This window comes from Coccinella septempunctata, chromosome 4 (genome assembly GCF_907165205.1).
Source record: "Coccinella septempunctata chromosome 4, icCocSept1.1, whole genome shotgun sequence".
In the NCBI taxonomy this organism is placed as follows: Eukaryota; Metazoa; Arthropoda; class Insecta; order Coleoptera; family Coccinellidae; genus Coccinella; species Coccinella septempunctata.
The window spans coordinates 1819118-1846170 of record NC_058192.1 but is presented as its reverse complement, the minus strand read 5'-3'; the positions used below and the strand labels follow the sequence as shown (position 1 = coordinate 1846170).

Sequence of the window (27053 nt, the reverse complement as noted above, 5' to 3'; positions counted from 1 at the left end):
TCGGCGCCTGACACGAGGGGAGACGATTACGCACGAGAGCATGAAAACAGATGAAACTTGCATGCTGGGGTTGCCGTGTAATGCCCGTCCCCCCCTTCTCGACGACTCTCGTTATGCCGCTTCCATTTGAGAATAGGTTAACTTAACCAGTTTGTGAGAGTGAGACCAACTGTGATCATGCGGTGGTTGTACGTCCTTTCTTCGCGAGATGGATACGTAAAAACGTGATGTAAACAAAAAACACAACAAAGAAAAATAATGTAATAAGTTGCGAAATGGTAGTAGGAGAAAAACTAGTCAAAATGTTTCGTACAACTTTCTGTTTGTTGCTTCTCGTCAAAGTGGCCACTCTTCAGAGTAACTCGCGGATCACCACGGAGATTGATGATATTCTACCTCACCACGATAGATGCCAACCGATCACAGTGCCTTTCTGCAAAGATATCCCGTACAATGAGACGATTCTTCCGAATATGCTGGGACACGCAACCCAGGAAGAAGCCGGGTTGTTGGTTCACCAATTGTTCCCCTTGATGAAGATAAATTGCAGTGTACACTTCCAGTTTTTTATGTGTTCAGTGTTCTTACCTGTGTGTACGATCTTAGACCACCCCTTGCCGCCATGCAGACCGTTGTGCTTGGCCGTCAAGGCAGGATGCGAGGTTATCATGAACAAATTTGGTTTCGAATGGCCCCAGTACTTGGCTTGTGAACAGTACCCCATGAATTCCTCGAGTACCAATCTTTGCGTACCGGGAAACGTTACCGAGACTGTCAATTACAACCACGATATCGCGTTCGAGGATACGGAAGTGACCAAATACAAGAACCCCCATCGTGGTACCAAAGGCAGAGGGAGGGATATAGGATTCGTATGTCCTGAACAGTTCAAAGTCCCTGAAATATTGGAATACTCCTTCAAGGTTGGCGACAGGGTGGAGAAGAACTGTGGCGCGCCTTGCAAAATGATGTTTTTCAGCGAAACCAAGAGGCAGTTCGCCAAAGTTTGGATAGGAATATGGGCCATAATATGTTCAGTCAGTTGTTTGTTCACGGTCTGCACTTTTTTGATAGACAACGACCGGTTCAGGTACCCGGAACGACCGATCATCTTCCTCTCCCTTTGTTACCTCATGGTAGCCATAGCTTACGTGATAGGTTTCCTAGCAGGTGATTCCATAGCTTGTCGTGAACCCTTCCCATCCAAACATGGTACCATAACGGTCAGTACCATAACGCAAGGGACCAAATACGAACTGTGCACTATCCTATTCATGGTGTTGTATTTTTTCACCATGTCCTCGAGTATTTGGTGGGTGGTGCTGACACTCACCTGGTTCTTGGCCGCCGGTCTGAAATGGGGCCATGAAGCCATAGAAGCGAATTCCCAGTACTTCCATCTGGCTGCGTGGGCCATACCTGCTATCAAGACGATCGCCATATTAGCTATGGGCAAGGTAGACGGTGAGTATCATGATAGTGATTTCAGTTTCCCAGAGAATCATCGTACGGAAGAAAAGTGTGTTAGTAGATACCACTTGGAGAAGTTGCTCATGGTTACCATGGTTATGGAATCTCCATGCGAAGTTGTCCCAGTTTGACTCCATATGAAAAGTTCAAAGTTGTTGAATTTGGGTAACTGGACCTTTATTCCATGAAACCCTTCATACTAATATAATTGTATGCCTTTTTGATCAAATATTTCCTGTATATAGTGTACCGATGGAGGTACTAGACTAGACTTTTTCTTACGGGGTATCACAAAAGTGTTTGTATTCCTTTCTATCTGGAAGACATGGTAGTTGCATTATTGGAAGTTATGAAACGAGCCATTTACTCGATGTATAAGAAAGATATATCTTCAGATTAAAAAAGATCCCAGGATTCTCTGAATAATGCAACTGGAGAACATTCGTGTCGATTAAAGAAGAACCCTGCAAAAGAGCTTTGAATTGAGGATTGAATTTTTCAATATCGAATACGAAGTATGTGGTGAAACGTGTTTCTTCAAAGAATTCTTTATCCTTTGAATTAAATGTTCCGTAATTGGCAGCCGTTCCAGTAATTGTTAAACTTGGTGACACTCAATCAACATCGAGGTGAATACTCGATAATTTGTCTAGACTTGTTCGAACATCATTAACTGTTAGAAAGTACAGCCTAGAGTCATCATTAGAAGCATTTTATCTCACAAATTCATAATATATGTACCTATCGAAGCGATTGATATTTCAGCATAACGCGAAAAATAGGTACATAAAAATGATAAAAAAAACATTCAACTTGCCACGGAAGTGTCGAAAATAACCTTTTCGACTCGTAAAATGTTGTAGACCTTTTGTAGATAAAAATAACATGGATTTATGGCCAGGTAGAGTTTCCTTCCACCTGTAGGTAATGAGGGACCAATGAAATCCTAAAATGAAGACGTGAATATATTCACAAAAGAGGCCGCTTTTGAAATATGTATACCGCCTCACCTTACAAAGATGAAAATGGGTATCTTTTATCCTTTTTTACCGATCTGCATTTTTGAAATAGATTCCTAAGACCTGCTCTCATTTCTGGTTCTATAGATGGGTAGTGTTGATTTGGAAGGATCTTTGACTACAAAGGAAGCGGCGTGTTTGGCGAACTGGTACGAAATATATATTAAGAAAGAATTCTTTTAGTTTTCTACCTACTGAGGAGGGTCCATTGTTTGTCCTATTTATATTCATTAGTCCAACCGTTAAAAATGGTCACCGATTCTTATAATGAAACTTTGGAATCCAGCACTGATAAAAACTAATAAGAAAAAATCCACTACTCGTAAATATGAGCTTTTCATTTCGTATATCACCATCGAAAAACTGAAAAGACAACAACTCTCCAATTGAATTCGATTTTTACACCAAAAATTAACTATCAGAAATATTGCCCTGAAATCAATATAATTTCACTGAGGAGATAGAAATACGACCACAAGAATGCTTACTAATAACGTAATAACAACTATTAATTAGACCAATTAGATACAACAACCATATCATAATGGTCGAGGATGATATATAAGGGAGTAAGAGGGTTCCATGTTACCATAGAAACACTGATGACATGCTGTTGGTGTTGAAATAGCACTTACTCCTCCGTTGTGGAAATATCGGAAATATTACGAGACATTTACCAACAAGCGTTTAAGGTTTTGAGAATTTTATGATTTTATGAATAAAACTCGGAATAAAATTGATTTGAAAACAACAAGAACTTATGAAATTGGAACAGAGTCTCAAGCATTCACTAGACACTAGGACTTTACGTAGATTATGCTTTTTGGTCGCTCCATTTCATTTAAAGGAACACAAAATTTTTTATCGATTATTCCAATACGCTATCCAACAGGTTTTTAACATTCCACATTGAATGCGATATATTTATAAGTAGAAGAGGCCAAACTGCTTTAGGTCATCGCATCAATCAAACATCTACACCACGAATTCATCAACCTTCAACAGTCTTCGCATAATATACAAACTCTAGAGAATTTGACTATATTTGCCCATACTCTATACTAATATCCATATCCATCTATGTATATGCTAATAGTCCTTACATTAGCAAAATTGCCCAATCTTTCCACAAAGTACCAATCTGCCACAATCCTAGAAACCGGTAGATCAATACATAACGAAGGCTGATTACGAACAAATTGGCCTCTAATTTGCATGAGCCAATCGAAATGACATCAACCAAATAGCTCAATCTATCGATATATTCCACTGAAATTCCACATCATTATACACAGGAATTAATAGCTCCTGATCAACGACCACAATTGGCAATTTGAAACAACTGCGCTTCATTGGGTTATGCGAAAATCATCGTGTCAGAGAAATTCGCTAGACCTCTTGAGCAGGATCTCTTTCGAATAACCTCCTACTGTTGCGCTTCTAGAGATTCCGAGAATATTGGTGATTTAAATGCGAAATTAGCGACAATACCGTTATTTAATTCTGTCTGACTGAAATCGTGAAAGTTTTTTTGTTGCCAGGATCCGAAGGTCAAAATTCCAACAGGTAATTGCATAAGTGGAGACGACTTTCATGCTAAAACCAGGATCTGGTTCTTCAATATATACATTATAAACATTAATGGAACAATAGGTATACAATTGTTGAAAGCGCTTCGTCAAATGGTTGAAGAGTCGTAAACTTCACTTCTAACAGCAACTGATCAGAATGTAATTAAGGAAACACATAGTAACATACGTATAAATAAATTGTTTAATTATACGATAATTGCTTCTGGATAAGAAACGAAAGAAAATTGTCATTTGTTGTCTGTGGTGTCATAATCTACCGTAAACAGTGACCACAGAGATTTCTATTGTGAGCCTTGATTCACACCAACATGAGAAATTTAATACAACTCAATCTTCTACCTTATAACAGTTGTTCTATTTTAATTTTATTTGCATGCGGAATGAACCCAAATCTCATTAGCGCTAATGAACAATGAGTGTTTGAGCAATCATGCTTTTCTTGGAAAATTATATCTAATGAAGTTCAATCATTATTTTCACGATAATTAGAGATTGAAAGGAGCTTTCTCGTGAAAGAGGCTGGAAATGAATGAATATGGCTGACATGCAATTCACCAAACCGACTGAAATGAAATTTCCTAAAAGATTAGTATTTGTTATAATTCTGAACTTCAGTAGTTCATGAGGAGCTCATAGGGAATATTTTCAGGGTGAAACTCGAGATAAGTTATTTACAATCCAATTTCTCAAATTTTTTCGGAATACATAATCACCAATTTAACGGGTTGATGTTGAATATGTGTTGGTTCAAATCTTTCTTGCAGTTTTTATGCAAATGAAAAACGTTTGAGGAAAGTGTGGAAACTTGTAAAGGGATCAACCAAATTTCTCGCATGTCTTTAGTGTTCATATACTCTGAAAGCGAATGTTCAAACTATCGACTTCAGCCCTTGACACAAATTCAAAATACGTATTAATTAACTCTCGTTCACACTTCGTAAGTAATAAATACATCAACTTCTGAAATCATAAAATAAATTGATATGCAAATTAGCTGACTAGATTGGAAGATAATTCTACACCTTTCAAATGGGATTAATAATTGATGTGTTTATTGAAAGGGACACTGACGAAATACATTGTGTCCAATTCAATGATGTCGTTCATTGAAAATGAAAAAAATAAAAACTGTAACCCCTGCATAAGAATTTTTTTATTTTATTGGTACCTATTCATTTAGGTGTTGTCAGAAAATCTTTTAGCAGCACATCCAAAAAGGGGAAACAAATTTTCTTGGTACTATAAGAGAATTTAATGTTTTTTTTTACAGGATCAGTGATCGAATCTCTTTAAGCCCTTTTTATTGAAATCCGCGAAACGCATCCAGAAGCAGTCGTGGGAATATCATAAATTTTTCAAGTTTCATTCGTCAGCAATCGCGATAAAACACAATAAAAACAAGACACCCAACGATCATCGGATACGTAACTGTTGAGAACATATATCATAGACTAGCTTATAAAAAGAAGAAACTGTGCTTATGTCCATGCCAAAACCTTGTGGCTCGTAAGCTGGAGGCTTGGCGGCAGAGACCTGAAACCAGTTTGAAATTTATATAGAGCTACCAAGCTTTGATACGCGACAAAGGCATATTATCATTTCCAGATGGCTATCAGTCTGCAATTTACATATGAGCCTGGTGCTCGGAAATGCAGAGTTCGAGAAGAAATGCATAGTTCTCATTGTTTTCAGAGAGCCCTGAAATTTTGGAGGAGCATCTGCTCCATCCACACATCAGTGACCAAGTTCCATAGAAACACAAACATATTTAATCAAAAAAGCTCAAATTTTTTAGTATGAAATACTGCATTCCACGTGACTGAAAAAACTCTCTGAATGAGGTATGAGGGTGGCCTCTACTCTTCAATGATATTTACTGGGTTACATAAATTGTTACGAGGATATATTGAAAAATTCTTAGCCTACTATAGAACCAAACAAAATTTCAATGTCAAAATATTTTATTACTCAACATATTCTTCTTGCAATTGGATACATTTATTACAGCGAACCTGCAACGTCTCTAGACTTAAAAAAAAATGTTTCTTCTTGCTCTGCAAACCAGACCACCACAGCTTTCATTACCTCCTCGTTGGAAGAAAATTTACGACCTTTTAAACCTTTTTTTCAGTTGAGGAAAGAGATGATAGTCGGATGGAGCTAAATCTGGTGAATAAGAAGGCTGTTCTAGTAATTCAAACCCTAAATTACGAATTTTGTGCACGGCAACATGAGATTTGTGTGCAGGGGCATTGTCCTGCAAAAACTAAACTCATTTGGATAGCTTTCCGCGACTTTTCTCTTCAATTTATACCCGTAGAGTGGTCAGTAATGTCGAATGGTAATCTCCGGTTATTATTCTACCCTTATCCAAAAAATTAATCATGATTACTCCAAGACAATCCCAAAAAACTGAAGAAAGAACTTTTCCAGCAGATTTTTGGACACAAAACTTCTTAGGTCTTGGAGAACCAGAGTGTCGCCATTCCATCGATTGTTGCTTTGTTTCTGGATCGTAGAAATGTACCCAAGTCTCATCCACAGTAACAATTCTACAAGTCTACATCGTTTTCAAATCGAGCACAGATCGAACGCGATGCTTCTACCCTTGCACACTTTTGGTCAACATTCAAACATTTGAGGATCCATTTTGCAGCAATTTTTCTCATGTCCAAATTGAAGTGAACTATATGATGAATGCGTTCGTATATAAAATATTCAGTGCTTCAGATATCCGTTTTAGCCCAATTTGACAGTCTGATAAAATCATGTCATGAACTGCATCGATATTTTCGGGGACTGACACAGAAACTGGCTCGGAAACTGGCCTTCCCTATCGGTCATCATCTTCAATGGAAACTTTACCTCTTTTGAAGCTTGCAGTCCAATTTTTCACGGTCGCATACGAAGGACATTGATCACCAAGGGTATTAAGCATATCTTCGTAAATCTGCTTACCTCTTAACCCTTTCAAATGCAGGTCTTGATGATGGCTCGATATATACTCCAATTTTTCGATTTTCACAATTTCGGTGGACATCTTCTTTCTTTTAATTTATTGCGTAACTCTGGTTTACTTTTTTAACCTCATACTTCACACTGACACTTTTAATGAGTTATTGTTCGTTGCTATGGTACGCCAATATTTCAATATTTTTCTAATGCATGGAACTGGTCTAGGCTAACTAGATATCAATACATACTCGTACATAAAAGTTCGAAAGACCCTTATTGGAATGTACTCGATTCACGTGATCAATTTCAAAGGTAAAAAATGAACCGAAATGAATGTAGATGAACTGGCATCGTGATGGTCCCTCATAGAATCACCTGCACCAATTTCACGAGAAAGTAGCTACCGTTTCCCCACCGGCTATGGATAATTTCAACCGACTTGTTCATCCTACGAGGTGTACGAGCACCAGGACGGAACAAATTGTTCGTCATAACATAAAACGATCATGCCATCGCAATCAAGTCGAAATGTATCATTTAGGGTCATTGAGTCTTTTAATTTCGCACAAGTTAATGATCTTCGGATCTGCGAGAGCGGGGCCCGAAGGTCATCTGGACGGCATAGAGGAGAATTATGCTATTGATACATTGTGATAAAATCTCCGGTAATTTGAGAGGTAATCTGATAAAAGTGCAGATAATACTCGGCGGCTTGTCAAAGACGGAGGTCTCGACGTATACGATTTTTTCATGGTCCGTTGGGCCCCTGGGAAAGTGAAAACGTAATAGAATTACTTATAATCCATTCACTTTTATTTTAGCACTCGGTTGGCCATGGAAATTCGACACATTTCACTCTGTATAGTACGAAAATGTGGGGTTATGAAGCTTGTCAAAACATTTTTGGGTTTTAAGTCAACGCTATGTTGCCCGTTCTACGTAAAAGTTTCTGTTATTACGTATTTTATCATATCGAATCTCTTCGGAAAATATGTGACGAACATAATTGAAGTTTATACAAACTGATTGAAGGCATACCAAATCCAGTTATTTGCATGGAAAATACAAGAGATCAGTATAATATCATAATATGCACTAGCTTGAGGAGAGTTAATGTTCGTTATCTTCTTTGGCTAAAGTTTGAATACGTTACATCAGTTGTGGATTTCAAAAATATTAACCCGAAGATGAAATGCCTATGATGCAGTGGTTGGGAATGGGTATCTCCCGAAGGAATTAACAGATAATTACAAGAATGTTAAATTCTCCAACAAAAATCATCTTGCATCAATATAAGTAAAAGGAATTAAAGGAAGTTTCAATCAAGATAAACTTCACCTTTGAACAAACATTTCACATGAATAAACAATTATAACAGGACAACTGGCGCGTATTTGTGGCTGTCCATCTTAAAACATTGATATAATAATAATAATTAGGTATTTATTGGTACCTTAAGATATTTACAATGTATAGGACAAGCCAAATGAAAAATAGAAAAATCAATTTTCGAGAACTTATTCTACGATGACATTCATCGAAAATCCTGTAGTAAACTTTTCGCATTAATTCACTCAAACATGAAATTCTCAAATGCCATTGACATTAGTTGTGGCAATGGCGTTATGACATTAACGACATTTCATGAGTGCCAACCTTACTACGTTCTAGTTACAAACTTGAGAAAATTATTTCATGGCCAACCGACTGCTAAAATAAATGTGAATGCAGTGTACACTATTTCTGATTCCTTAATGCTTTGAAAAGGTACTTATTTATAGATTTCTCATAATAGGAGGTGGAATTAGCCCAAAAAATGCTCCCACATCCAACTCCAAATTGTTCCACTCAAACCATATATTATTGGGTAAAATTCTTACCATTTTGAGCGATGGGTTTGAGATGGAAAGGGGTGGAAGTTGAAAAATCAGTAGGTTTCTCATTTTTTCTCAAATATCTCGAGCGCTATGCGGTCTAATATGAATCCTACACATAATCTTGCTCAAGAAAACAGTTTCAGATTGAAACTAAATAATCTCTTCAAGAAATACAAACAGATTCTTAAGAAATTCACAACATTTTGAACGCTGAGCCCTATACCCAGGCTCGATGTGAAACAATGCATCGCGAATATCAATTGATTCCGATAGGAAGTACCCAATGAAACATGATCTGAATTGAATACATACAAAAACACGATAAATCTCGTCTTTAACATTCAGACTGGCTTGCTAACATTTCGAAGGTCAAAATAATAGCGAACATTTTATGGGCTCGGCGTTCATTAAACCTGTAGGAGGGATCATATCAAAATATGATGTAGAGTTATGCCATTACACACGTTTCGACTGTAAGGAGTTCCTTCCTTACTGGGTAAAAGAGAACACTTTCAGAATTTCAAATATAATATTATGCAATCACCCCAACATCAATCCTGGAACCGCCACTGCTATGAGATCGATGAAATTTTGCGATTTTTTCTTTGAAGAGTTGCGCTTTAACAATATATGTATCACATTTTGATCAACGATAATTTCCCTGGAAGAAAAACTACTCGAAAGCTGACCTTCGAAAAATTCTTAAAAAGATGGGGTCGATGAGACTTCTAGGTTTATTACTGCAAGAACTGCTCTTTGAGAAATTGAGGGAAATATTTTTTCTGCTTTGCTCATGTGTTGAGTTGAATGCAAAGTTATGCAGCCCTCAAGAACGGATTGATTCAATGAAAAGCTGCCTCATTTTGTGATCTGAAAAAGCTGCAATCACGGCGGTTGATAAATTCTGAGAATTATTCTCGATCGCCGGGCAAAATGGGAGAATAATGCCTGCGTCGTCTCATCTTGCCTTATAAACGCAGGAAATCCACGCGAAGAAGAAAGATGTAATTTCTGTATGGGTACATACGTTCAACTTCAAGTTGTCGGGCTGTAAAATGTTATCTATAGTCGTTTTTCTTCCGTTTCTCTTTGAGGCGGATGGAGAATGCATTGTGGATGGTTTAGGCAACAAGGATTTATTGCTGGGGTGAGACTAATGGGGACCTGAAATAATGTGTTCATTAGTTATCGATTAATTGATAACGTGATGTCTTGTTGTTCGCTTTATTTCATTACGTCGGATCTTGTGAATGGACCTTTTTTGTTTTAGTTTTATATGCGAAAGGGAACTGTGGGAAAATCATTTATTTCAGAACAGCGCTTTTTCATTATTGTGTTTCCATCTCACAATTTCATTATTCAACGAAATAATTCCATGGAGTTCGAAGACAACTCTGATTTCTTCGAAATATTGGTTAGTTCTTCCAATCAAAGTGTGAGAACTCATGCATTACCATTGCCAATTCCATTATTTAGATTGCCTTGAGTATGGAGAGTAGAGAGAAGGAGAACGATCGACGTACTAAAAATGTGTCCCCGAAAACGGGAAACGTAGGATAGGTGTCGCTGCGATTGCAGCGGGTATCGATAAGGGGTGGGGATTCAAGCGTCAATTTGAAATGAACAGCCTTCTTTTTATTTAAGGTTATGTGTCATCGTGGTTTTTCTGATGATTTTTCAAATACCTTTCTTCAAATTCATATTCAATATGAGTTCTCTGATTTATATGCAATAAAATGCAAGTCGAAATCACTGAAATTCAAAAGAAATCACTGATCAAAAAAATTGTACCTACTTTTGTTTATCATTGTTTATTGAAAGCAGCTATGTTAGTTGGTTTACCGTATTCTTGAAAATTAAATAAATCCGTAGTGAGGAGTAGTACACATCAAGACAACAAAAGGTAGCAGTCTCAGATTTATCACTTAGGTATTAGAGTAGATTCTGTGCCAATACTCAGCTGAGAACCGATATAAACCATATATTATGTTATGCCAACAAAATTCTTCAAGAATATTTACTTATGAACCGTGTAGTTTTATTGGTTAGATATTCTTATTCAGAAGAGTCAACTTCTCACGAGGGATGACAATTTCGATTTCGTTTATAATGAATCCATCATCTTTTTGATATCTTCATCGCAAAAGTGCTCTTGACACACAAATTGATTCGGAGTCGATTCTTGAGATAAGGTTTTTTCCAATTTTCTCTCAAAAATGCTCTCGGAAATTTTATCTCTTCTCCTTTTCTTTCCGATGCCAAAACACTTTTATACTAGCGCACGCTTCAACATTTCACCATAGTCATATGTTGTTCTCTTATCAAAAATCGAAAATAATAATATCTATGATAATATTCCTATCATCTGTCACCAGGGAAACAGTTCACTCAGCCAACGAGCCAACTACAATTTGATTTGTATAAATCAAAATTTCGCACTCTCGTGATGGCCAGCGCGCCTGTTGGCAAAAGCATGAACTACTCTATTGGTACATATTTTAGGGGACAAAAAATCTGTGGTCTCAAAGCAGCGATCGTTCTCCTTCTCTCTACTCTCCATAGCCTTGAGTATCAAACGATCATTCACAGATATTTCATTCATATGGCCAGATTCGTGTCACATATACATTAGTGTCACTTCGTTTTGTCTGAGGAAATTACCTCCCATAAAATGGATCGATAAGAGTTTCGTTCACTAATGGCTCTTATGTCTGGTATATTTTACAACTCAGGTATGATAGGTGACTGAAGTTCACAAGGTCAAAATGCGAAGTTTTGCATCATCGATTGCTCGAACGCAATGGTTAAAAGAGCCAACTAACGTCTATGCTCAACTCTTATCGTTATGAAAACAAATAAATTATTTCTGTGATCATTTGTCAACGAGCAAGAAGTTACACTGACAATGGATTTCTGTGAACTGATCAAGGATGCTTTCTATGCGTTAGGAAACTTAGCAGGAACCATTCCAAAACGAGTAGATCTTACTTAAAAAAAATCCTTCGGCTACCGATTGCAAATTGGTGAACCTGAAACCACCTCTCGACCTTCCTCGGCATAATTAGAAGCCCTGATCGTAAATTCATAGCCAGCTCGAGACGATGGCTATCAGCCACGGAGTCGTGACATTTTCCAGAGAAAATCGAGAGATACCAAGCTCCAACAGCCATGACTTCCGAGCACGTATAGAAAATTTAATAATTTAATAGGCTATCGGCATTCATAAATTTTTCCACTCCGTGACATCGGCAGAAGACCTAGCCTATGGTTGCCCAAGATGATTACGAATTCTATTCTCAAATAGGGAATTGAAAATTGATTGGGTAACTGTAAGCGAGTCGCGGATTATGGGAAGATTGCCACATCGTCACTGGGACTGTCATAGTTCAATCTGTGGGAGATCACGATGTGGAAGATCCAATATGGCACCTGCCTTGCCTTAAATGGCCGTCCCAGGGCATGGGTTGGCTGAAGATGACTTCGAATGTCGGCAAGTTCAGAGGATGCATTCGATTGCATCGATGAGATAGAGGAGATGGAACAGATTCAGTTTTCTGTAGAAGAACCTTTCTGGCTCTTGTTAAATTTGATCACAAACCTTAGAAGCAGCCTCGTTCTGATCCATAGAAATAATCTGCCAAATTCAATCTGTAACCGAGATATCAATGGTTTCTGTAGCAGCAATGACATAATAAAAATTTCGTGGATCAATACCTGGGTTGGACAAAGCTACTTTTAATCGGAAAATTGTCTGTATATGCGGGTACTCAACACAAGTTTACGCAGTGGAAATTAATGATCAAGAATGGTAATTAATGTATTTGAATCCACTCAAAACATGCATTTCTATTGAGGGCTAGTCTTTGACTCTTACAAATATTTCAACAGTAGATTTTTGAGGTCAAAAGAAACACTTTCCGAGGAAACATTTCTCGACATATGTTTATATGACTATATAGGGCTTATTTTTGATGTAGAATACGTGGTTGAAATTTTCTGGTTACGATCTGAACCTCCCTGTATATACGATTCCCATATTTCGAGTTGCCAAGCTAATAGTGTTATTTCTGTATTTCATTTGATCAAATAATTAATGATGACATAAAGAAAGTCTAATATCTCGAAAACAAAGCTACATCCAGAACTGTTATTTTACTTTTTTTTAAATTTTACCCTGTTTTTGTTTGAGATTATACCAACGTTTATATTTTGAGGATTCCACGTATGAATCATTCCTATTCGAGTCGAGATATTGTGAAAGCCTTCCTTAATCCGTATCGGATCAATTGTTATCTCCTCATGAGAAATGGGAGGTCACACTCTGGTTATTTCCTTCAAAAAAACACCGACAAATTAGCGGATTTCAAAGCGTATAATGGCGCTGACACAAAGCTCTCCTTTTTCATCACTGGCACCCAGGCTGTAATCTAGGTAGCTGCTGCCAAAGAGTAGTTATTGTCACTGTAATTACGTCTCGTTATTCTCTATTCACTCCAAGATTCTGACAGTTATCTCCTGGTCAAGTGAATATCAGAAATCATATTCACAGCCGAGTATTTAATGGGGGACACATTCCGAAGGTAACGGTACAGATGTTCTCGCTACAACTGTCTAGAACCAGGCGAGATCAGGAAATGGAGCTGTTTTGCATAAGAGTGCCATCAATTTCGATCCTGCTCGTTGATTCGTTTTTCGAATTCGCAAGAACAGAGATGAAAAACGCAGATAGTTCGACATAATGGTCAATAATTTGGAGAAAAACAAATTTTCTGGTCTGAACTATCTCTGTGCTGAATTGGAGAAAAAATTATGATCCGACCCGGGCTTGAACCTAGAAATCTAACTCCAGTAACTTTGGCAATATGTTAAACCTATTTTTGGACCTTTATCGTGATTCTAAGTTACCTCATGGTATGATTCTTTGAGTTCTTACGAAGGGAATTAGCTTTTTCACTCGGAAAGATTCAGATTCTGTTTGCGTTATTCCGTGTATACGCCTCAACGATTTCTACGTTGAGATATTTGCTTTTTCCGCGAAATCCACAGTTATCAAGCCGATCCCAATGATATATTGCTGATTATTCTTGACAACTAGCCGGCAAAATCCGATTCCACCATTTTCCAACGTTTCCTATACCGTGTGAGCCGTAAAGTAATCCGGTACAGTTAATGAAAACGACGCTGTAAATACCGCAATAGCATTTGAGACGTGCTGGATAGCAACAAGATCTCCAATTTATGAACTACCGACTATAAACCTACATTTTTATTGCGTCGTTTTTTTTTTCGCAGAATTATATCTAGAGGAGTGCGGAGATAGGTACCTAGGCCCGTTTTTTGTATGAGTTCGTTTCCAAAAGGGTCTCCAATACTTTACAGTCAGATAAGGGTAAATATCACTCCAAATTCTTGAAAACCTGAAGGATATCCATCACCCGAAAGGCTTTTCTAACGATATTATATTCCCAGATGATTCAGCATGTTGATTTCCATTTTTATTCCTAGTACTTCACGAGAAAAATATGGATAGGGAAGTTTTGTGCCCATTTCTTTCTCACAATCATTGAGCGCCACATTTCAGTCTCGATTTCATCATTTGGTTATTATTTATCAACTTGTTCATTAATCTAAGTGCAGGCTTGCTCAATCTCTTGATTAACTGAAATCGAAGATGAAAGACTCGCATTATTCAGCTTGCGGAATATTTCACAGATGGATAGCGTTGAATTTAAACAATATTTATTTTAGATATCCTCAATTCGACGAGTGCGTGGTCGTATATTTTCATCAAGTGAGGATCCTAGGGAGAGATATCTGTCTTAAACATCAGTAGTCGGCATAATCAAAGATTGGAGTGAAGAGTGAACACTTGAAGAAGATATTTCTGCCAAAAACATGCTTTTTATACTATAGAGGGGTTTTTTATGTCTATTTCATCTAATAATCTTTGACAGAAGAGGAAATTGAGGAAAAACTGTTAAATTATACCACCTGAAGATTGTGGATGATATTGACGAATCACGTGTAGTATTCTCTAGGGAGAATCATGTAGTACAAACTTCAATTAAACACGGAAAGTTTAAGGTAGACACATGAGTGATCTTCTCGAATAGTTCTCTTGAATCAACAGTTTACAGCATGTACAAATAGGCGTTTTCGACGGGCGAAGGAAAAAGTTTTTGATGTCCAATAAAACGCCTTTTACTCACCAACCTTTTATCATTTCTTCTTGGGAGGTAATGGAAGAATAGACTACTGCATTGTTTACGCGTTGATTTTATTACTTAACATCTCGGTTTAAAGACCACACAACTGCATTTATATTGTCGTCTCTGATTCGAGCCTAAATCACCCTCGGATTCTTCGAAGGCATAAATTTAAATTCAAGCCACCCTGAAGGAGCACGGGAATGGCCTCTGGATGCAATATTCGTTTCAATTATTGCCATTTCGATTATGCATTCCGTTTAAACTGTTCCCTTATGATATTCAAAGCAATATGAACTGAACATCATGGATTGATATCTGACCATTCTCAAACCACCAAAATTTAGTATCAAAACGTAGTCAACTAATGTGTACTGTCACTATTTTCTTCGCCTATCAGATAGGTAAATTTATTGTCATCTATTGATGGGTGCTCCTATTTTGAGTGTATGATAATGAAGCAAATATTGTGGTTCGTGTTTGACATCGATACAACGGTTGAACATTACCATGCATTCATCATTTTTGTCGAATAAAACCCCGAAGACACGCACGATTCTGAATCCGAAACTCCCAACGGCCGTATCCCAAAATCTCCATGGGTACCACTCGAGATAAATCCAGTCACACCAGGTTCCATACATATTCAGAAGGCATTCATCTCCGTACCTCAAGTCCAAAGAAACGGTATACTTCCATGTGTGGGCGAATGTGATATTTCAAGACCTGGAGGCGAGGTTCAAAGTATTCTTTCACGTGCTTGATCCTCGTAGTCACATAAATTTCCACGTGAAATATGGCGTAAAGTATCCTATCTGGCGGGGAAACTCGGAGGTACACTGAATCATGAATAAATGTAGAAGTTGTCTGGTGTTGAAGCTACATGAGCGTGGTTTTGGTGAAGATGGCCATGCGTTCTCAAGAGGGGCATTGATCACAGCATCTTTATCGGAAATTTGTGAAGTCAGAAATTCAAGCAGTACGTGAATTCAACGTATAAACACTAGAAAATCATCCTACAATTCGTTCACCTTCTGTTTTTCTTCAATTTCCAACAAAATACATGTCAGTAAAATGAACCGTTTCTTCGAATGAAATATCAAACGAAATCTGTTAACAGTGAATGCGGGTACCTGCTTATGAAAAACTTTCACACGAACTACGCCTATTATTCTTCATTAACGCTCTCACAATATTCTCGAAGAGATAATACCGTATGTAATCCATTTACTGCAATAACGATTACGCTGTCAATTGTTCAAACAGATAAATAACCGTAATGGTTGTTTATAAAACTTTATGAAAGCCAGACTAAACTAAAATTGAACCTCCCTTTTCGCAATTCCATGAGATATTATCCTCTAGGGTGAATTTTAATCCAGTCGCCTATAAAAGTATTAGTGTTCGCATTCACACCCTTCATAATAAAATAACTTGGAGTCAATATCGTGGGGCTCGAAATTATTGTGAGTAAGCTCTGGCAGCAAGGGTAGAGTGAATCAGATCATAAAAAAATCTTCAAACGCGTGTTTAACTCACGTTACTTCGATTTGTGGGAAAGATATTTCCAGAGGAAGATTTCACTCAAAGGAAAACGTGGAAAAAGTTCAAATTTCACATAAAACTTCGAAATAATCTAACCCTAAGTGGTCTAGACGTCTAGAACTAATAGTTAATAAACTCGACTTTCAAATCATGAGCCAAGAAGTTTGGAAATCTAGAAAATGATTAATTTCATGAAGAATACCCATTTACGAACACTAGTTCATTACAATATTTACCTCTTCTAACACTTTGCTGCCTTCGTGAATAATATTTCACTCGTCTATTTATTAGAAAGACGATTTATGTGTGGCCTGTTTCAATAAAGTCTTCTGAATAATCTTTCTTGGTCGAAGAATAAATCGTAAATTCATTACAGCTAAATTTCGCTTGGACATTAAATGGTAACCTCACATGTTGATTGGACCTTCTTCAAAGCATGCAAGAATGATTAGTCATAGGAGTAAAGTCTCTCCGATACTTTATGAACAAAAGGAAGAGGCTTTCCTATTCATTCTGAACTGAGAGACGTGGCTGGAATAATGAAGCAAGAGTCACCCATTGTCTTTGAACATTACCCAAGTTAGGGTCTGTGAGTGGATTCAACTTTTCTCGTCGTAATTATGAGGTGTGATGATTGGGGGTTTGGATTCTTTTCTATGGCAGACTGTCAAGTAGGTTATGGTATTTTAAAGGTCGATATTCTGTGTATAAACGTAATTCTGAGATGTCGTACCCATAGACATAGAGACATAGACACTCTATGTCTATGGACATAGAGTACCATTTTTCAGGTAAAGTGTCAAGTAAGCGTCCTGGATTGTCGTTATATTAAAATTATTATCAAATTATGAAGATGGTTCTTACAGATTTGCAATAAGCATTTATTATTGAGTCTTACATTAGAAATAGGGATGAAATAAAAGTCCAGTAGAAATGTCCTATTGATTAATATTTTAGTGAAAGGGTGGAGTGTCCTAATGTTGCTGTAGATTACGATCTTTCCAAAGTCCATCTTTGTCAAGGAATCTTTGCATCTTGTTATGTTGAGCAGCGTATGGAGTGAATTCGCAAAATTAGTATCGTCTTTTTACACAAAAAAAAACTATGATAACAAGATAGAGAATATAATTTATCGAGTAATTTATGCATGAATTGGCACTGTTGGTATTTCATTTGTCAACAAGTTCCCATGATTGATTATCATGAAGAACACGGAGTTTTCTGTTTCCTGACAATAAATTGAGCTCTTGTTCGTCGAGCGAGAACCAGAGACCAATTAAAGGCCGTACGTATAGAAGACTGGCGAAACCTGAGTACCACGATCGTAATTTTGATCGGCGATCAAGTTCTTGGGTTGGAATTTAATTAGAAAATGGGAATGTTTTGAGCGACGCGGTGTGCGAGATCATGGCTTCATTCTTTAGTGGTGTATCGTTCAGAAATGTATATACGAGCTGTCGTAAATGGATAAATATAATCCGACGAATTCTCGTAAAAGCGAATCGCAGATAAATTTTAATGGAGGATGGGGGTTTTTCATATTTTTTCGAGTGGTATCCGCCGTTCTCGGTTACCAGCTTAATGACTGAATTTATATGTGGAGCAGTTGGTGAACGCGCTGATTGTTCCATAAATTAATTCATTCCAGGGAAACTGTTTAAATGCCAATTTTTTGGAGTGGTACCTAGGGAATCCAACTAATTATACGTTCGTTGACTATCGGAATTAAATTCTTAGGACTCAGTACAGTATTTTTCAAAGTATGGGATCCAAATTCATGCAACTGCCTACCACGTTCTTCAAGAGGCGATGGCGGCAAAAAAACATCAAGAAAACCCTTGGTAAACACCGCGTAAGCGAGTACCTTTACACCGAATTCTCAAATATTTATTTACACTCGAAAAAGCCGCTCTGAGTCAACAGGAATGGATGTTATGTCTATGTAACGCACTTGAATAATTCATGTCACGTGTGAGATTACATATGCTGATAGAATTCCACTCTCAGGATTGCCTCTAAACAAGAATTAAGGTCCCAGATAAAAATGAGCAGTCCTATATCTATAAATTTCGAATTTTTTGATAGAAATGAATTGAATTGTCAGCTTTGCATCATTATTTCAACTTTAAAATATGAAACGGTGCTTCCTACATAAGAAGAAGGCAAAAAATAGGGGAAGAACTAGAACAGTGGCAAACCACATTAAAAATCAACCCCTGTGTTTTCTTAGGAAACGCCCTGAATCCTTGCAAGGTTCTTTTTTTTGGTGTGTTTCAAAATCTACCTGTATCGAGCGATAGATGACCAAATCAGCCTCCTAAGGACTTTCTCGTAATATAAACCGCCCTTGTTGAAATAATGACCGAAGAGACCTCCTCGGCCAAAAGCCACAACCCGTATTATTTGCGGTTAACACCACTCGACGCTGAAGAGCAAGAGCATTCTTCGTTTGAACCCAACAACTTGAACTTTAGAGTGATTTATATCTCTATTTTCATACCTACGTGTGTGATGTATTATTCATAGCACTATGATTGATTTTTACAGCTGGGAATGAGGTAAATTTTCGACAATGTCCAATTAGACTTCTAATTCTGGTATGGGTAACAAATACCATGTTCTATTGTGTGAAAATTATAACGTGTAAGCTTCTTATCGTAATGCGGTTGGAATTTTCGTTTGTTTGATCGTAACTAACGAAATGGGTTATTTTTAAGGGGAACATATACTTGGAAATGAAGTTTATGGCTGGGTTCGCGTTTTTATTCACAATTACTATTTTCACGTTGAACACTCTGGAAAAAAAATCGAATGTGGTTGCTCTGTGCTTCCACACTGGGTTATTTTTCGAAATTTTGCTCCTGGACTGATAATTTCAACATTCAGGATCATTGAAAACTACCGATAGTCCTTGATCAAAGTATTTTGTATACTTCCGGAAACTATTTGAAAATTTCACGAGTTGGTTCATAATTTTCTGTGGTTGGGACGAATACTAGTCCAGATATGCTACGAAGTGATCCAATCGTTTTTTCCCAAGGTCTTCGACCCGTGATAAGGGTAATAATACGTTTGGTATACCAGATATTTATGACCTTCTGTCATAAAGCATTGGAATCGTAAATTGTTATGATCTTCCTCCTCTTCGATGGGAATATCCACAGATAACACCTGCTTGACCCTTGGCATTTCCTATTCCACATGCGATCGGCATGATTTTACAATATTTGAGGGCGGGATATGATCACGTTTCGCGTCGATACAGAGGAAGGAACATACACTCTGTATCGATGAAAAATTGTATGTACAGTTGAAATGCTGAAATCAGATGAACATGCCTGCTCGAATGGCAAATAATGCCCAAGGTACGCAGTTTCCAGTCTGATGTGCCCTCTTCGTTCGAGGTTTTCGAACTGTACTTCGGTTTTTATAGATCAAGTTCGTTTGGAAGATGTTGGCTATAGATCAACAAAAAAATACGAATTTTTCATCGAATTTTATCCATGCATAAAAAAAAATTTGCATTACCATAGCAACGAAGAATAACTCATTAGAAGTGTCAGTGCGAAGTTTGAGGTCAAAAAAGTAAACCAGAGTTACGGACTAAATGCACAGAAAGAAGATGTCTACCGAAATTGTGAAAATCGAAAAATTGGAGTATCGAGCCATCATCAAGTACCTGTATTTAAAAGGGTTAAGAGGTAAGCAGATTTACGAAGATATGCTTAATATCCTTGGTGATCAATGTCCTTCGTATGCGACCGTGAAAAATTGGACTGCAAGCTTCAAAAGAGGTAAATTTTCCATTGAAGATGATGACCGATCGGGAAGGCCAGTTTCTGTGTCAGTCCCCGAAAATATCGATGCAGTTCATGACATGATTTTATCAGACCGTCGAATTGGGCTAAAACGGATATCTGAAACACTGAATATTTCATATGAACCCCCAAAATGTTTGAATGTTGACAGAAAAGTGTGCAAGGTAAGAAGCAACGCGTTCGATCTGTGCTCGATTTGAAAACGATGTCGACTTCTTAAACCGAATTATTTCCATAGATGAGACTTTAGTACATTTCTACGATTCAGAAACAAAGCAACAATCGATGGAATGGCAACACTCTGGTTCTCCAAGACCTAAGAAGTTTCGTGCCCAAAAATCTGCTGAAAAAGTTCTTGCTTCAGTTTTTTGGGATTGCCATAGAGTAATCATGATTGATTTTTTTTATAAGGGTAAAACAATAACCGGAGATTACTATTCGACATCACTGACCACTCTACGGGAAAAAATTAATGAGAAAAGACGCGGAAAGCTATCCAAAGGTGTTTTGTTTTTGCAGGACAACGGCCCTGCACACAAATCTCATGATGCCATGCAAGAAATTCGTGATTTAGGGTTTGAATTACTAGAACACCCCCCTCATTCACCAGATTTGGCTCCATCCGACTATCATCTCTTTCCCCAACTGAAAAAAAGGTTAAAAGGTCGTGAAGTTTCTTCCAACGAAGAGGTAATGAAAGCTGTGGAGGTCTGTTTTGCAGATCAAGAACGAAAATTTTATTGAAAGGTCTAGAGACGTTGCAGGTTCGCTGTGATAAATGTATCCAATTAAGAGGAGGATATGTTGGGTAATAAAATATTTTGACATTGAAATTCTGTTTGGTTCTATAGTAGGCTAAGAATTTTTCAATATATCCTCGTAACTTGCCCACAGTGAGAGACAGAATTGAAAAATTTACAAATTTCTCTCTCGAAATTCTCTCATATGCTTATATCTTGAATCTGTTCTTCGCGTAAACATCTATTATAAAGCATATTCCGTAGAAATATCCTAACCTATTCGTCGTAGACCCAAATAACGAACTGTTTTGGAGATAAATGAAAGATCTTAGTGAATCATGCTAAAATTTAATCAATTTTGCTTGCCCACGTCAAAAATGATATACATACAAAATGATACACACATTTTCAGTCTGAGCCACAATCTCCTCTCCTCCAGAACTAATTTGTTTCTCCAGGATCTCCGAATTTATCTCGGTGATCTGGTCCCGCCATAAAACAGGGGGCTGGGGGTGCCTTCAGCGATTCACCCCAACCGTTCCCGAGCACGGAGTCGGAATAACCATTTGCGCAATTGCTCTACTCCCTGTACCCATCCTCACGGACGCAAATGGGGTCCCCGGAGTGGTATAAACTACAGAAAAGAGCGGAGAGGCGGACATAGGTATACAGCGTTCGCCCGTGCTGCTGGTTGTTTGTCCTTGGGAGAACCATCGACCCTGCTCTGGCTAACCTTACTAACTGGCCTGCAAACGTTGCTCAATACAACACCTGTCACATGACCGACCCCGAGGCCCGCTCAAATCATCCGCCGGTGTTAACGAGAAACAGGAAGTCGGGAGAGGAAATTGGGCAAAATGAAAATTGGAAGGGTGGTGCCCATCCCCTTTTCCAAAGGGGACCTGTGTCGATATTTTTTCATCTGTTGCACTGACGAAGCTCTCTCTCTTTTATTTTTTGTGGGTAAATGTTATAACGAACAGCACCTTTATTCTTCACGTAAAAATACCATTATGTAAACTCATCATAACTTATAAATTGAAGTGTTGAACTTCTTCATTTTATTTGTAAATAACCCAGTGCTGAGCAGCTTCAGGTGATCTTCAGAAGATGTAGAAGAATCTCCACCATTCCCGATTATACTGAGCGTTTCTGTCTACCCCTGCCAATTGCTCTACAAAAACTTTTTCTTGAGGAACAACGCCGGTAACATTATCACTCACAGAACGATAATCCAACACATAAAGTTGAAGATTCAGGTAGTAAGAACCAAAGCCGTATAAGTATAAATATGCCATCTGCTCGCCATGGGAAGCCACTTTAATAACTATATCATAGGGAAGACCATTAGTTCGGGAAATGAATAGTTTTTGATATGCTTCTTTTGATGGCAATGAGTGACTACGCCATCGTAATTCTAGGAAACCAGCTTTTTAACAACACGATGTTCATTCATGAGGCGTAAGCTGCGTCGAGTTTGATCAGTTTATGATTTGCCGTCTCGTTCTGATGATTCGTCGACATTTTGTCTAGGAAACCTTGCAATTCAGCTCCGAGTGGATTACCGTCATTTTGAGAGTGTTGAGAAGTGTGGCCAAAACTGACTGAGGAAGTTGTCAGTGAGGTTGACTTACCCTGTTCTTCCCCATTCACACACACACACACATTCTCCAGAAAGACATAGCTTAGAGATTAATCTATGATAAAGGCTTTGTACGAGTATGTATTGATATCTAGTTAGCCTAGATCAGTTCCATGCATAAAAAATATTACGTTACCATAGCAACGAACAATAACTCATTAGAAGTGTCAGTGTGAAGTTTGAGGTCCAAAAAGTAAACCAGAGTTACGCAATAAATTAAAAGAAAGATGTCCACCGAAATTGTGAAAATCGAAAAATTGGAGTATTGATTCATCATCAAGTACCCGTATTTAAAAGGGTTAAGAGCTAAGCAGATTTACGAAGATGCTTAATACCCTTGGTGATCAATGTCCCTCGTATGCGACCGTGAAAAATTGGAATGCAAGCTTCAAAAGAGGTAAATTTTTCATTGAAGATGATGACCGATCGGGAAGGCCAGTTTCTGTGTCAGTCCCTGAAAATATCGATGCAGTTCATGACATGATTTTATCAGACCGTCTAATTGGGCTAAAACGGATATCTGAAGCACTGAATATTTCATACGAACGAGTTCATCATATAGTTTACGTCAATTTGGACATGACAAAAATTGCTGCAAAATGGATCCCCAAATGTTTGAATATTGACTCCATTAAGATATAATATACAGACAGGAACGCCACCTATACCTCCCTTTCAAAGTGGTACTGTATAATCGTGGTATCTAATGATCCTCCGATATAAATGCAGTTGAATTCAACAACCCTTCCTCAGCTAAAACGAAGAACAATAAATAGACTAACATTTGGAATTCGCAAAATGCCAAAAAAGCATAATGGCCATATCATATCGAACTGGATTTTTCATCCCGCGTTTTATTTACATTCAATCTCACAGGCAGAAAATGGAATTCCATTACGACGTGTTGAACTTATGTTCCACGTCTGTTGACGCTTCTGAATCCATTCAGAAATACCGCTCCTTTAAATAAACGCCGGCTCTGTTTGCGTTTCCAGTTCAGATTAGAGGTGGTGTGTGTATCCATATGTCAAAAATAAAACGTCCTCCACTTAAACGAGAGCATATGACTTGCGGTAAGAACAAAGAACCCACGTATAGGGGATCGGCCTGTTGCTTATAATAAAACCTCTTCTAAATACAAACAGCCGCATCCTGTTGGAGCACAGTTGGCTTTTATTGCCAGAACACAGATCGAAATCTCGTGTTTTCGCAGAGGAAGACGCAGACAGGGTTATCGAAAATCAACTCTTTACAGAATATTTCTATTTGCATTTGCCATTTCGAGAAAATGCCTAAAAATTCAAAGTCAAAGAGTAAGAGTAATTCATAGCTTTGGAATTTAGTTTTTTGTGAAAGTGTGCTCGAAAAGGTCAAGTTCAATTTTGAATTATCTACCTACTCTTTTTTTCATGTATGAGGAGTCATGTATGGATGGAGCTTTTTTGTTGAGGATGATCTAGGATATTGAAGGGGTTTTTATGAACTATTTTTTATTATAGAGATGAAATGGTGGGTGAAAGTAAACCTTTTAACCTTTCACCTTCGCCCATCTAAGGATGCTACATTTTCGAACAATGAACTAATTAAACCCAAACCCAGTTTCGAATGTGAAAGGAGGCAAAAAAGTTTCATGAATTCAATGACACTATTTCTACGCTTGATAGCGTTCTCGGTGTACCAATCCACTGTTGAAAACCGTCGTCAATTCATTTCAATTCCCAGAAACATGTTAACTAATTGAAAGCATCAAATGAATCCTTTCGAAATCTGATACGGGAAAAACGATACGGATCTTGAATGATCTTCTAGGTACCATTTTTGTTGTAGCTGCTTATAGCGGGAAGAATTTCTGATTTGATATGTATATTTCTATTTCTTCCCATTCTGGCATCAATTTATGACCGAGTCCCATAAAGGTGTCACTTTAACGACTTGGACATGAATTGAACAAGTTTTGGAGGGACAATATTGAGTCCTCAGAATCGAATGACTCGTTTATACAGTAGAAAAGCTGCTAGGCCGGTCGATAATACCCGATATTGTTTTGGATAAAGACATCTCGACCAGCAAATGTATTCATTATTTGTACTCGCACTTTGAATGCATCAGTGTCCTACTGTGAATTAATTCTGTTGCATGCAACTATTGGGGGACAAGTGTTTTTTGACCCTTTTGAAAAAAAAGTCTCATAATGGGCTATAGTCTTTCAAGATCATAACAGAATAGGCAATATTTCCTTTCACACTTTTCATTCCTTTTTCAAAGTTTTATTTCAAATGAAATTGTGCAACTTTGGCTTGAAATGGTTGACCTCTGTGTATTTCACATGGTAGCGTGGTAAAAGTATTGAATTTTGACCTCTCAAAGCATACATAAGGATTTTTTTAACGTATTTATCATACTCTACCCCGAAACTAGATTTTTCCATTAACGATTCTCGAGAGAACACGCCGAATCTCCCACATTATCTCGAGAACCGATTCAGATTCTTTCCCTCTCGATCTTTAATCATTTCGGAACCAGCCCGACCACTAATTCATCTTTCGTTTCAGGTGACGTCTTGAGCGGGGTATGCTACGTAGGAATTTGGAACAGAGACGCCCTCAGAGTGTTCGTCATGGCCCCTTTTTGCGTCTACCTAGCCTTCGGTCTGATCTTCATAACCGTCGGTTTCGTCTCGCTCTTCAGGATCCGCACAGTGATGAAGCACGACGGTACCAAAACCGACAAACTGGAGAAACTCATGATAAGAATCGGTATTTTCTCGGTTTTGTACACCGTACCGGCCGTCGTTATCATCGGTTGTTTGTTCTACGAACATTTCTATTTCGACGAGTGGATGTTGACGTGGACCAGGGACATGTGCAAGAAGCACACCAAGTACGCGGTGCCGTGCCCGAGGGCGGAAAAACACCAGTACTTAAGTCCGCAGTTCGAGGTGTTCATGGTCAAGTACCTCATGTACATGATCGTCGGCATTACGTCCAGCGTTTGGATATGGTCGGGGAAAACCATGCACAGTTGGAAAGTTTTCTTCCACAAACTGCAGAGGAGGCATGTCGAGGCTTATGTTTGATTAATTTCTTTTTAGTATTCAAAAAATACGCTGTTCTCTGCGTTGAATGGTGCTAATTTATGGAGAAATTCAAGTAATACCTCGATTTTGTTCCGAATGATGAAAGGTTTTCCAAAATATGACTGATTGAATTGCAGCTTTATAGAGTTTAGTTTACGAACTTGACGTCAAACCGAAAAGTTGGAAATAACGTACAAATATACATTGATAAAATATTTTCATAAGCGAGCAGATTAGATGCTTATTGAAAGTCCGAATTTGTACGTAAGCATCATTATTATACTTAAATAATAAAGAAATAAAAAAATTTCCTTATACATCTAGAACTGTCCATTTAATTTTCGACTCAAAAACTAACTGATTGATCAATATCGATGAAAACTTTTGTTACATCAACCAATGTCGAAAATGCTCTAATTTTTACATCATTAATAATCGCTCATTTATTCAATTTTCTCTAGGATCCTAACAGCAAATATCCCTTATTTGATGAATGCTTAGCCTGCATTCTTCCGTCCAAATTAACTTTCTTTAATTAACCAGCGGACAAATAATGACTCAACTTAGATAAACGATGAATAGTATTGACCTTTTGTGACGTATTAATTGTATATATTATGTTTAATGCAATTCCAAAAATTTTCAACTTGTTCACGTTGAATATAGCTTTTTAGTTTTCAGCGTCCCATTTTATGGGGCCATTGTAGCATAATGAAAATATCGAATGTTTTATTCTGTTGGACTGCTGCTACCAAACTGATTTTAATGTAATATAAACTTGTAAATATTTGTAAACCGTCTTTGAACCCTTGAAATGTGTAAGAAACTACTTATTTCAATTGACAAATCTTTCTTGCAATGTTCCAATTACTTCCATATTTTTGTATTCCTGATCTTACATGAAATCTCATAGTTTTATTCGTATCTTCAAAATCTTTATTGGTAATATGATATATTTTTATCACCTTTTTTATATCAGAGTAATATTGTGATGTGAATATATTTGTCAATTTCGCCTTCTCAATATTCAGGTTGAAAATATTTATTTATATATTAAAATTTTGAATAGATGAAGTTGTTATGAAGACAAAATATACAAATTACTGTTTCTTA

At 37.6% G+C, this 27053-nt stretch overlaps 1 protein-coding gene across 1 annotated transcript; it reads left to right on the top strand.

The window, feature by feature from the left end:
* Positions 1 to 99: 99 nt before the first annotated feature.
* Positions 100 to 27053, top strand: LOC123310710 (frizzled-7-B). The gene is made up of 2 exons (XM_044894329.1): positions 100 to 1464; positions 25417 to 27053. Exons 1-2 carry the CDS (start codon positions 276 to 278, stop codon positions 25938 to 25940), a joined length of 1713 nt encoding a protein of 570 aa, XP_044750264.1. The 5' UTR covers positions 100 to 275; the 3' UTR covers positions 25941 to 27053.

Bases quoted from the DNA above. Each gene is read 5' to 3' on its own strand.
- LOC123310710 (XM_044894329.1), top strand. From the start codon at position 276: ATGGTAGTAGGAGAAAAACTAGTCAAAATGTTTCGTACAACTTTCTGT. The intron at 1,465-25,416 runs GTGAGTATCATG...CTTTCGTTTCAG, and splicing joins AGCTATGGGCAAGGTAGACG to GTGACGTCTTGAGCGGGGTA.